Below are 12,693 nucleotides of genomic sequence, written 5' to 3'. Positions count from 1 at the left end.
AAAAATGTTAGTCTTTTGAAAATGTAATCTTTGCCACAAGTTTTTAGAAAATGCAGGAAAGAAAATGAAAATGCATTGTGTACACTAAGTTGTCAATAAATAAGATATTTCGCATCATAGGCATACTTGAAAATACACCCCAAAACACAATTTGCTACTGCTTCTGAGTGAGACTTTTTCACAGCCTAGCAACTCGAAGGATCTCAAAATCTAAGGAGCACCTTCCACATGCACCTTGATATGCTTTCTAGGGGCATAAAATACACATATAATTTCCTGACTACCCATTACATTTTTGGAGGCTTTGGTGCACCAGGTCAGTGGAAACGCCCACAAAATAACCACATTTTGGAGAGAAAACACCCCAAGGTATTTTTTTAAGAGGCATGGCGAGTCTTTTAGATTTATATTGCCAGAAGTTTTTGTAAAATGCGGAAACAACATTTATTTATTTTTTTTACGCGTAGTTTTAATTCAATTTAATAAGATATTTCTTATTGTTGTAAGTGGTTGTTGGATTGTTATGTTTTGACTCCTTGCCTTTAAAAAGGTTAACACTGAATAGCAGTGCTTTTTGTGTAAAGCTATAGTAAAACACTACTACTAAGCCCTTTACAGTCTTTGTTTAGGGCTTTGAAAGGTGTGCACACAAAGGCAATTGCATTCTATAGACTGTTCATCCTGGCACTGAGCCCCTTCCACATGCACCGTGAGTGTATGTGGGTATGCTCATGATATACATTTTTATGGGTGTTTCCCCTGGGTACTTTAGAAAGTCATAGTCAAAGCCATTTTCAAGGGAAAACATCCAAAAATCATACTATTCTATATACGCTGCAAAAGGAAAGATGCCTATACTTACCTATTCTGAAGCTGCTCCAGTCTGGTCTCACGATCTCTCCAGTGCCAGCTTCAGTGTAGAGGAGAGATCACCAACAATGGCTGCAGAGTGTGGCCGATAATGTCACCCATATGCTTACTATCGGGCATCAGTTGTCGGCTGTCCCTCCTCTACAATGAAGCCAGCACTAGAAGCCAGTGTGAATGGACTGGAGCAATTTCAGAACAGGTAAGTATAGGCATCATTCTTTTCACAAGGTAGCTAGAATAGGCTTAAATGGGGGTGGGAGTAGATTTAAGCTTAGCTAGGTTTTGACTTGTCTTTCACTTTAAATAGAATGCAAAGCCTCATAGTTCAAAATGTGTTTACATCATGGTAAATAGGCTCCCCCTCTTTGCCAATTTAGGGCAAAATGACAGTCTATTTAAAGACCATTCCTGAACCATGTGTCTTTCCTGTGCCCCAACGGCCACCACCACTATCCTGTGTAAGCTCCATGTTGGATGGTGTCAGAATGTATATGAGTTTGATGACATTTTCCTCCTCGGGTGATTGTTTAGGTTTAAAACAGCTTTAAAGTAATTCTGGCGATACCCACACAAAATTCAAACAATGGATATGCTATAGAAGTGTGAATACTCAACTCTCCAGTGTATGGAGAGTCCGAACTTAGCTATATATTCACAGTCTTCTATTGCAGAGACCATTCTTTGGATCTTTTTGGAAAGTGACAGAGCCGCTTTAAATTAACCACTACAATAACTCATAATGCATGCTCACTGAAGCTAGACTTGAAGGCTATGAAGATAATCTTACCTGGCTCACACATTCTTTTGGTAAGTGATCCCTCATCCTGGAAGTAGATGATTTTCTTCTGCACAATACTTGCTCTATAAAAGAAATAAACCAATATTACAAAATGCATTATTAAAGTACAACTAAAGACACCTGTATGACAGTTCATAGAAATATCAAATCCAGTTACCATGTGATACACAAGCCTTATAAAGTAAACAAACACTTCCCTTCCTATAACTGACTGAGCCAAAGCCTCTTTCCCTCCGAGACACTGCAGGTCATACTGGGAGGGTTTCGGCAGTGTTGTCAATCCAGAAAGCAGTGGGCAGGACTAGGTCTGGCCATATGATGAATGACAAGCTACAGGCCTGTGAATGAGCAGTGACAATGCTAATAGCCATGCCCCCTGTAACATTTTCTCATCCCACAGTAGGACAAGCAGACACAACCTACACGACAAGAGTGGCAACGCTGCTCTGAATTCAGGAGCAGTGCAGCATTGTTGCCACATCATCACAGGAAGCTGCATTAGACTTTGCTCAACAGGTATTTATGGCATTTTGCAGGGTGACTAAAAGAAAACTCTAAGTGCAGAATCAATTATAATCAAGTACTAAAGCAGTCTGTTGTGTTCTGTGCTTATTCAGGGATACAAAAAATTGTAAACTTGCTGGTGCCTTGTGATTGGCTGCTCATGCCCTCAGTGCTGCATACCGATGGGAATGGGAGTGAACAACATGCTCTTCAAACCCAGAAGGACCAGGTCTTACTCTTTGCTCAGGGCCATTACCAAAAACAATTATCTGTGTCAAGCAAATGTGAAATTAATATAGGAGTGCACAGCAAATCTAAAAAAATCCATTGGCCAGACCAAAAAAAAATAATCCTTATGTGCATTTAGTGTATTTTATATTCTTTATATGTAAAAGCCTGTCTTGTGTAAGCATAAAAAACAAGGAGACCACTACTGGGTGCCACCATATTGGATGTCAGTAGCCCAAGCAGACTCAGAATTATCAGTCAGGTGACCCCTATAGTGTTTCTCTTTACTCCCCAAGCTGCTATACAAAAGGTTATGCAGGGAAGTAAGGGGTGGGGTGGAGTAGCTGGGTCAGCAAACAGAGTAGAAACTCCAAGAAGAGGATAGGGCAATTACATTAAAGAATGGAGGAGGCTGTGCTACATAATTGACTCACCTGGAGTCAATGCTCTAGCAAGTTTAAAGGCACATTGCAAGCGAATAAAAATTATTTATGGAAAAGAAACACTGCAAGAAAGCTTTTAAAATACTTTATTTTTCAGTGCTTTTATCAACATTTTTGTAGTTGGTGACCTTGTCTCTTTAAGTTAAAGTGGAGCTTCACCCAAAAGGGGAAGTGCTGCTTGTTCGTGCCTTCCCCTGCTCCACTGCCACATTTGGCACGCTTTTGAGGGGGGGGGGGAGCGGGTACCTGGTTTTGACAGGTACTTGTTCCAACAACAGATATTTCCAGCCCCTTCTTCTTCCCCGCTCTGCCTTCTGGGACAAACAGAGGTCCCAGAAGATGGCAGGACCTTTCAGAATCAGCTAGGGGTGTCGGCATCATAGCTATCCGTGGACAGATAAGTGTCCTTATATTAAAATTCAGAAGCTACAGTATTTGTAGCTGCTGAATTTTATTTATTTATTTATTTTTATTACAGTGTGTGTCCATATTACTAGATATTACTACATATTACTTCTTACTTCTGTGTGTCCATAACAGTGAACGATGGTTCATTGCAATTCACTCTAAATGACACTCCATATATAGTATAAACAAACACACCTGCTCTTTAGTGTAGCACAAAACAGAGATATATATTTACTGTATGCTGTGGTGCTCTGAGTTGGCAAAAATAGCGCAAGTGCTTAATTTTGTGCACTGCGGCTTGCTAAATTGGACCTTGCATTCTCATGCATGTATTGCATGGCCCCTAAACCCCTGTACAATAATAAAATATCATAACTAAAGATCAGGAGAAAAAAGAAAACTGCCTTTTACTCCAGCTTCTATCCCAGGTAGAGATGACATCATTGGGCCTTTTCCCGGGCTCTTAGTAAAGCTGAGGATTCTACACTGGAATGGAGCAAATTCTGGGGAGATTTTTGATTCTCAGCTTTCCTAGGATTCTGCAAAAAAGTCTTGATGAGCACTCCAGAAACTAGGGTTCCATTCATTTGCCATTTTTACCATTTATTCACCATTCATTTACCATTTTTTAATTTGCATTTCTATTTGGGGGTACGGGAGCTACATAATAAGCAGGCCTTGCATTTTTGAGTGGACATTGCATTTCATAGAAAAGGTGCACTTTAAGGAAGCACAAAATTGTGTGTGCTTCCTTATAGTGGAACTATACTCACCTCCAGCGATGCGGCTTCCTGGCGCTCCCTGCAAGCTGTGGACATCTACGAGTGTCCAGCTTCCAGGTATTGCTTACTGGCCACTTTCATTGGCTGGGCCAATAAGAAGTCACTGCTGTACATGCGGGGAGTGTAGTTGGCTTCAGCATTGCTGAATTTTAACAAAGATCTGCACATGTGGCAGGTAGGTAGCTTTAATGCAAAAGAGACAAACCATGTCTCTTCTGCATTAAAACCCTTCCTTTTTGCCCATTATAATTTCTTGCATAAAGTTCTATTTCAAAGTGATAATGAACCCTTACATAAGACAACTGATGTGACTAGCCTTAGGTGATACACAGTGATGAAGCAAGTTCTCTTACATAAGCTGTACCTGTTGAACTGCAGCCCTAAACACAGAGCATGGAGCTGAGTGTAATCTGACATCTGAGTGAAGGAAATAGGCTCACTCCCCTCTACACAGACTCTATGGCAAACATGCACATCTGAGGATGTCAATTACCTGTTAAGTCATGCCTCCCAACTTTCTGAGATGTGAACGAGGGACACATATCAGCAAAAGTTTGTAGGCATAGGACACACCCCCTGCCACGCCCCTCTTAAAGGAGAGTGGTACAAAAAAATGATTGGTTAGGCCCACAAGTGCTTTTTACTGCTACTATTCCTTTATATTGGCTTTTAATATTTACAAATGCTGCAATTTAGAAATTGGATGAAAGGTTAAGCACCATATAGATCAGAATAAAAGGAGGGAAAAAAGCAGGTAAGAGGGACAGAGGGATTTTGTTCCAAATCAGGGACAGTACTTCAAAATCAGGGACAGTTGAGAGCTATGGTTAAGTGCTAGAGAAAGTTGGGGGGGGGGGGGGGGTGCCGCCATGGATTGCCTGGTGTCTGAAAAAACTGTCAAAAGTGACCCATGCATATAGTAAAGAAAAGAGAGCAGACAGACTCCACACTAGGTGCTATGGACTGGGACAAGTACACACTATATGACGATATGGCTTGTTCATTTTTAATTACAGAGGTTTACAACTAGTGATGGACGAACTTCCGACGGGACGTTTCGCGAACGCGAAACGCGAACGGACACAAACGTTCGCGAAAACGACCGTTCGCCGCGGGCTCCATTGACTTCAATGGGAGGCGAATTTCGCAAACCTTTAGGTCGAATTTGCGGCCACGGGGTAATTATTAGGGGGTAGCACGTAGTCCCACCACCTGGACAATAGCATAATACATGTATGAGGTGAATTTGGGATCGATAACTACAAGCATTTTTTTTTTATTTGGGAAATTGTTCTGACAATTCAGGACTATGGAGCTAATGAAGGCAATGGAGGAGAGGGAAGGTCAGGGACCAGGGTAGGCAAACAAGAGGGTGCAGGAGATACAGAGCACTGACAGCAGCACCGTAATACAGAGCACTGACATCAGCACCGTGACATACAGCGCTGACAGCAGCTCCGTGACATACAGCGCTGACAGCAGCTCCGTGACATACAGCGCTGACAGCAGCTCCGTGACATACAGCGCTGACAGCAGCTCCGTGACATACAGCGCTGACAGCAGCTCCGTGACATACAGCGCTGACAGCAGCACCGTGACATACAGCGCTGACAGCAGCTCCGTGACATACAGCGCTGACAGCAGCTCCGTGACATACAGCGCTGACAGCAGCTCCGTGACATACAGCACTGACAGCAGCTCCGTGACATACAGCGCTGACAGCAGCTCCGTGACATACAGCGCTGACAGCAGCACCGTGACATACAGCGCTGACAGCAGCTCCGTGACATACAGCGCTGACAGCAGCTCCGTGACATACAGCGCTGACAGCAGCTCCGTGACATACAGCGCTGACAGCAGCTCCGTGACATACAGCGCTGACAGCAGCTCCGTGACATACAGCGCTGACAGCAGCTCCGTGACATACAGCGCTGACAGCAGCTCCGTGACATACAGCGCTGACAGCAGCTCCGTGACATACAGCGCTGACAGCAGCTCCGTGACATACAGCGCTGACAGCAGCTCCGTGACATACAGCGCTGACAGCAGCACCGTAAGCAGCCCCAGGAGGAAGTCAGCACAGCACAGGGATGGTGTGATCCCCTCATAATAAGAACCCCCAGGAGGAAGTCAGCACAGCACAGGGATGGTGGGAGCCCCTCATAATAAGAACACCCAGGAGGAAGTCAGCACAGCACAGGGATGGTGGGAACCCCTCATAATAAGCAGCCCCAGTAGAAATATGACACCGCTCAACCTCTTCAAAGAGGAGGGTAGGGGCATATAGTACGGTGTGCTTTTTTGGGTCAGGGAAGTGAGCCAAATGAATTAAGAAGGTCTGTGTGCTTGATTCCAAAAATTGTTTATAGACATATACATGGTCTACTGATCACATGTGTTGAATTCCTCCGAGATCCATGCCTCATTCATTTTTAGAAATGTGAGGTAGTTAACACTGTGGTGAGCTAGGCGAGTACGCTTATCGGTCACAATCCCCCCTGCTGCGCTGAACGTCCTTTCGGACAGGACACTGGATGAGGGGCAAGCCAACAGTTCGATTGCAAATTGGGCAAGCTCTGGCCAGAGGTCAAGCCTGCCCACCCAGTAGTCTAGGGGTTCATCACTCCTCAGAGCGTCCACATCGGCCGTTAACCCAATGTAGTCGGACACCTGACGGTCTAGGCGTTCCCTGATGCTGGATCCGGATGACACCTGTCGATGGGTCGGCTGAAAGAATGACCTCATATCCGAAGTCACCAACACATCTTCAAACCGGCCTCTTCTTGCAGGCGCTGTTGGATTGGTACCCGCAAATCCTTCTCTGGGAGTGGGAATTGCTCCTCTGCCAGCGCACGCAAAAGCAGAATGCAGCATTTCTCGAAGCAAGGCCTGGAAGTGCTGCATTCTGACAGCCCTCTGCGACGGCGGTAACATTTCCGCCATTTTGTGTTTGTACCGGGGGTCTAAGTACGTTGCCACCCAGTACTGGTCCTTGACCCTCATGCTTTTTATACGGGGGTCCCTATTAAAACACTGGAGCATGAAGGCCCCCATTTGCACTAAAGTGGAAGCGGTGTGGTGGCCTGGCTCCTGCTCATCATCCAGGATAATGTCGTCCTCTTCATTCTCCTCTCCCCATCCTCGCACAACAGGGATCCCAGAAAGGTTTAAAGCATGCTCTTCTTGCTCCTGCTCATCCGCCCCGGCACCATCCTCCTCTGACTCCTCATCAGACTCCTGTTGTTGACTTGTCTCAGATAGAGTAGCCCCCCCTGGGAATTCATCCAGCATTGCGACTTCCTCATCTTCCCGCTCCTGCTCCTCCACAGCCTGATCAATGACACGACGCAATGCACGCTCCAGAAAGAAGGCATAAGGTACCATGTCACTGATGGCGCCATGGCTGCGACTGACCAGTTTGGTGATCTCCTCAAATGGCCGCAGAAGTCTGCATGTGTCGCGCATGAGCAGCCACTGGCGCGGTGAAAAAAAACCCAGCTCCCCAGAACCGTTTCTTTCGCAGAGTTCATACAGGTAGACGTTAACTGCACGTTTCTGCTGGAGCAGCCTATCAAGCATATAGAAGGTTGAGTTCCATCGCGTCGGGCAATCGCAAATAAGACGTCTGACCGGCAGATGGTGTCGCCGCTGAATGTCAGCAAGGCGAGCCATGGCCGTGTAAGATCTTCTGAAATGGGCCGAGATTTTCCTTGCCTGCCGCAAGATGTCCTGGACCCCAGGGTATTTGACAAGGAATCGCTGCACGACCAAGTTTAAGACGTGTGCCATGCACGGCACGTGCGTGATTTTGCCCTGTTTCAATGCGCTAAGCAGATTGGCACCGTTGTCACACACCACTTTACCAACTGTCAAATTGAGCGGTGTTAGCCACTCATCTGCCTGTGAACGCAAAGCTGAAAGGAGTGCCGGGCCAGTGTGGCTCTTTGCTTCCAGGCACAACAGACGCAGCACGGCATGGCAACGTCTCACCTGGCATGTGGAATAGGTTCTGGGGAGCTTGGGCGGTGCAGTGGAAGAGACGCTAGCAGCGGAAAAGGAGGAGGCAGCTGAGGAGGAGAGGGAGGAGGATGGAGTAGGAGGAGGAGAAGAAGAGTCAGGCCTGCATGCAATCCGTGGCGGTAAAACCAAATCTACACGGGTGCCACGGGTTACATGCTTGACGGCCGTCAGAAGGTTCACCCAGTGGGCAGTAAAACTGATATACCTTCCCTGCCCGTGTTTGCTAGACCACGTGTCTGTGGTCAGATGTATCTTGGCACCGACACTGTGTGCCAGAGATACATTCACTTGCCGCTGAACATGGCCATATAGCTCTGGGATGCCCTTCTCTGAGAAATACTTCCTTCCTGGGACCTTCCATTGTGGTGTTCCAATGGCCACAAATTTGCGAAAGGCCTCCGAGTCCACCAGTTTATATGGCAGTAGTTGGCGGGCTATGAGTTCTGACAAGCCAGCCGCCAACCGTTGGGCAAGAGGGTTATCCGGCGTCATCATTTTTTTACGCTCAAACATTAGGCCCACGGAAGCCTGCCTTTTTGCAGAAAAATGTGAGCTTGGCGTGATGGAAGGTGGAGTGGAGGACAATTGTGAGGAGAGAGGAGAAGGAGAAGTAGAAGACGAGGCTGGACGGTGAGAGCCTGCAGTGTGGCTTTGTGTGTTCCGTTGCTCCCACTGGGCTCGGTGATGGCTGCTCATGTGCCTTCTTAAGGCGGTCGTCCCTAGGTGAGTATTGGGCTTACCGCGACTAACGCGTTGACTGCAAAGATTGCAGATGGCAACGCTATTGTCAGCAGCGGACACGTTAAAAAAAGCCCACACTGCGGAGCCATGTGCCGGTGTCCTGGGAGCGCCAGATGTGACCGTACATGGTCGATGACTCGCTCCTGATACATTTGCAGTCTGCTTTGTCCCTGCTGTGCAATGTAAGTCATTGCTGCTTCTCCTCCCTATCTGCTGGTCCATATCTCCCTCTGAACTCCCCTCCTCTTCCTCTCTTGTGGGCACCCACGTGACATCACTAGACACGTCATCATCAACGTCACCTTCCCCACCGCTATAAGTAGAGTAGGCAGCAACACCGGGGACCAACCTCCTCCTTGGGCTGATCTGGGTACTGGCGTCAGACTGCTGAGTAGCGCTTGTTGCTACCTCCTCTTCCTGATCCAATACCAAGAGTGGCTGCGCATCAGAAATGTCCTCTTGATATGGATCGGAAAATAATTCCAGTGACTCAAGCGGAAGGTATGTGGTGGTGGTGGTGGTGGTCGTGTTGTTGGTGGTAGTGTCTTTGGGGGTGCACATAGCAGAGAGTGAAGAAGAGGGTGCAGATCGAGAGGATGAGGAGGGTGCAGAAGAGTAAGGCTGAGCGAGCCACTCAACCAAGTCTGGTGCATCCTTTAAAGTAATTGAACGCACCTTCTGCAACTTCCCACTTTGGCTCAAGCCTGTTGCTCCTGCCCTACCCCTACCACCCCTGCGGAAGGGCCTGCCTCTTCCTCTGCATGTCATTTTTTAAATGACCCTGTGACAAAACTCTTAGTCCCTATACCGCTGAAGGACTGCTGCAGTATAGGTGAGCGGTCAGCAGTGGTGCACGTCAACCCTATCTATTGTGGACCGATAGCGGTCCTTACAGAACAGCAGACTGTACCGCACTCAAGCCTATGTACCGTAGCACCCTATACCAAGTTACCAGTCCTTATAAGAACTTTTGTGGACCAAGCAGGTTGTGTATTAGTGTTTAGCAGACTGTACGTCAGTCCCTATACCGCTGAAGGACTGCTGCAGTATAGGGCAGCGGTCAGCAGTGGTGCACGTCAACCCTATCTATTGTGGACCGATAGCGGTCCTTACAGAACAGCAGACTGTACCGCACTCAAGCCTATGTACCGTAGCACCCTATACCAAGTTACCAGTCCTTATAAGAACTTTTGTGGACCAAGCAGGTTGTGTATTAGTGTTTAGCAGACTGTACGTCAGTCCCTATACCGCTGAAGGACTGCTGCAGTATAGGGCAGCGGTCAGCAGTGGTGCACGTCAACCCTATCTATTGTGGACCGATAGCGGTCCTTACAGAACAGCAGACTGTACCGCACTCAAGCCTATGTACCGTAGCACCCTATACCAAGTTACCAGTCCTTATAAGAACTTTTGTGGAACAAGCAGGTTGTGTGTTAGTGATTAGCAGACTGTACGTCAGTCCCTATACCGCTGAAGGACTGCTGCAGTATAGGTGAGCGGTCAGCAGTGGTGCACGTCAACCCTATCTATTGTGGACCGATAGCGGTCCTTACAGAACAGCAGACTGTACCGCACTCAAGCCTATGTACCGTAGCACCCTATACCAAGTTACCAGTCCTTATAAGAACTTTTGTGGACCAAGCAGGTTGTGTATTAGTGTTTAGCAGACTGTACGTCAGTCCCTATACCGCTGAAGGACTGCTGCAGTATAGGGCAGCGGTCAGCAGTGGTGCACGTCAACCCTATCTATTGTGGACCGATAGCGGTCCTTACAGAACAGCAGACTGTACCGCACTCAAGCCTATGTACCGTAGCACCCTATACCAAGTTACCAGTCCTTATAAGAACTTTTGTGGACCAAGCAGGTTGTGTATTAGTGTTTAGCAGACTGTACGTCAGTCCCTATACCGCTGAAGGACTGCTTCAGTATAGGGCAGCGGTCAGCAGTGGTGCACGTCAACCCTATCTATTGTGGACCGATAGCGGTCCTTACAGAACAGCAGACTGTACCGCACTCAAGCCTATGTACCGTAGCACCCTATACCAAGTTACCAGTCCTTATAAGAACTTTTGTGGACCAAGCAGGTTGTGTATTAGTGTTTAGCAGACTGTACGTCAGTCCCTATACCGCTGAAGGACTGCTGCAGTATAGGGCAGCGGTCAGCAGTGGTGCACGTCAACCCTATCTATTGTGGACCGATAGCGGTCCTTACAGAACAGCAGACTGTACCGCACTCAAGCCTATGTACCGTAGCACCCTATACCAAGTTACCAGTCCTTATAAGAACTTTTGTGGAACAAGCAGGTTGTGTGTTAGTGATTAGCAGACTGTACGTCAGTCCCTATACCAATGAAGGACTGCTGCAGTATAGGGCAGCGGTCAGCAGTAGTGCACGGCAACCCTATGTATTGTGGACCGATAGCGGTCCTTACAGAACAGCAGACTGTAACGCACTCAGGCCTATGTACCGTAGCACCCTATACCAAGTTACCAGTCCTTATAAGAACTTTTGTGGACCAAGCAGGTTGTGTGTTAGTGATTAGCAGACTGTACGTCAGTCCCTATACCAATGAAGGACTGCTGCAGTATAGGGCAGCGGTCAGCAGTAGTGCACGGCAACCCTATGTATTGTGGACCGATAGCGGTCCTTACAGAACAGCAGACTGTAACGCACTCAGGCCTATGTACCGTAGCACCCTATACCAAGTTACCAGTCCTTATAAGAACTTTTGTGGACCAAGCAGGTTGTGTGTTAGTGATTAGCAGACTGTACGTCAGTCCCTATACCAATGAAGGACTGCTGCAGTATAGGGCAGCGGTCAGCAGTAGTGCACGGCAACCCTATGTATTGTGGACCGATAGCGGTCCTTACAGAACAGCAGACTGTACTGCACTCAGGCCTATGTACCGTAGCACCCTATACCAAGTTACCAGTCCTTATAAAAACTTTTGTGGACCAAGCAGGTTGTGTGTTAGTGTTTAGCAGACTGTGCGTCAGTCCCTATACCGCTGAAGGACTGCTGCAGTATAGGGCAGCGGTCAGCAGTAGTGCACGGCAACCCTATGTATTGTGGACCGATAGCGGTCCTTACAGAACAGCAGACTGTAACGCACTCAGGCCTATGTACCGTAGCACCCTATACCAAGTTACCAGTCCTTATAAGAACTTTTGTGGACCAAGCAGGTTGTGTGTTAGTGATTAGCAGACTGTACGTCAGTCCCTATACCAATGAAGGACTGCTGCAGTATAGGGCAGCGGTCAGCAGTAGTGCACGGCAACCCTATGTATTGTGGACCGATAGCGGTCCTTACAGAACAGCAGACTGTAACGCACTCAGGCCTATGTACCGTAGCACCCTATACCAAGTTACCAGTCCTTATAAAAACTTTTGTGGACCAAGCAGGTTGTGTGTTAGTGTTTAGCAGACTGTGCGTCAGTCCCTATACCGCTGAAGGACTGCTGCAGTATAGGGCAGCGGTCAGCAGTAGTGCACGGCAACCCTATGTATTGTGGACCGATAGCGGTCCTTACAGAACAGCAGACTGTAACGCACTCAGGCCTATGTACCGTAGCACCCTATACCAAGTTACCAGTCCTTATAAGAACTTTTGTGGACCAAGCAGGTTGTGTGTTAGTGATTAGCAGACTGTACGTCAGTCCCTATACCAATGAAGGACTGCTGCAGTATAGGGCAGCGGTCAGCAGTAGTGCACGGCAACCCTATGTATTGTGGACCGATAGCGGTCCTTACAGAACAGCAGACTGTAACGCACTCAGGCCTATGTACCGTAGCACCCTATACCAAGTTACCAGTCCTTATAAGAACTTTTGTGGACCAAGCAGGTTGTGTGTTAGTGATTAGCAGACTGTACGTCAGTCCCTATACCAATGAAGGA

General features: G+C 47.4%; 1 protein-coding gene across 3 annotated transcripts in view; it reads right to left on the bottom strand.

Moving 5' to 3' along the window:
* SPON1 (spondin 1) overlaps window positions 1-12,693 on the bottom strand; it is a 686,200-nt gene that overhangs the window by 464,238 nt on the left and 209,269 nt on the right. For all 3 annotated transcript variants that reach the window (XM_077460912.1, XM_077460913.1, XM_077460911.1), the window contains exon 4: window positions 1,658-1,731. In XM_077460912.1, coding sequence (XP_077317038.1) covers window positions 1,658-1,731 — 74 coding nt within the window. The remainder of the gene's footprint in view (window positions 1-1,657; window positions 1,732-12,693) is intronic.

The sequence above is a fragment of the Lithobates pipiens genome, unplaced genomic scaffold, assembly GCF_037356315.1.
Source record: "Lithobates pipiens isolate NorthernLeopardFrog02 unplaced genomic scaffold, aLitPip1_a1.2 Scaffold_10, whole genome shotgun sequence".
Lineage (NCBI taxonomy): Eukaryota > Metazoa > Chordata > Amphibia > Anura > Ranidae > Lithobates > Lithobates pipiens.
The sequence above is the reverse complement of the archived record's forward strand: the minus strand, read 5'-3'. Positions and strand labels throughout refer to the sequence as shown.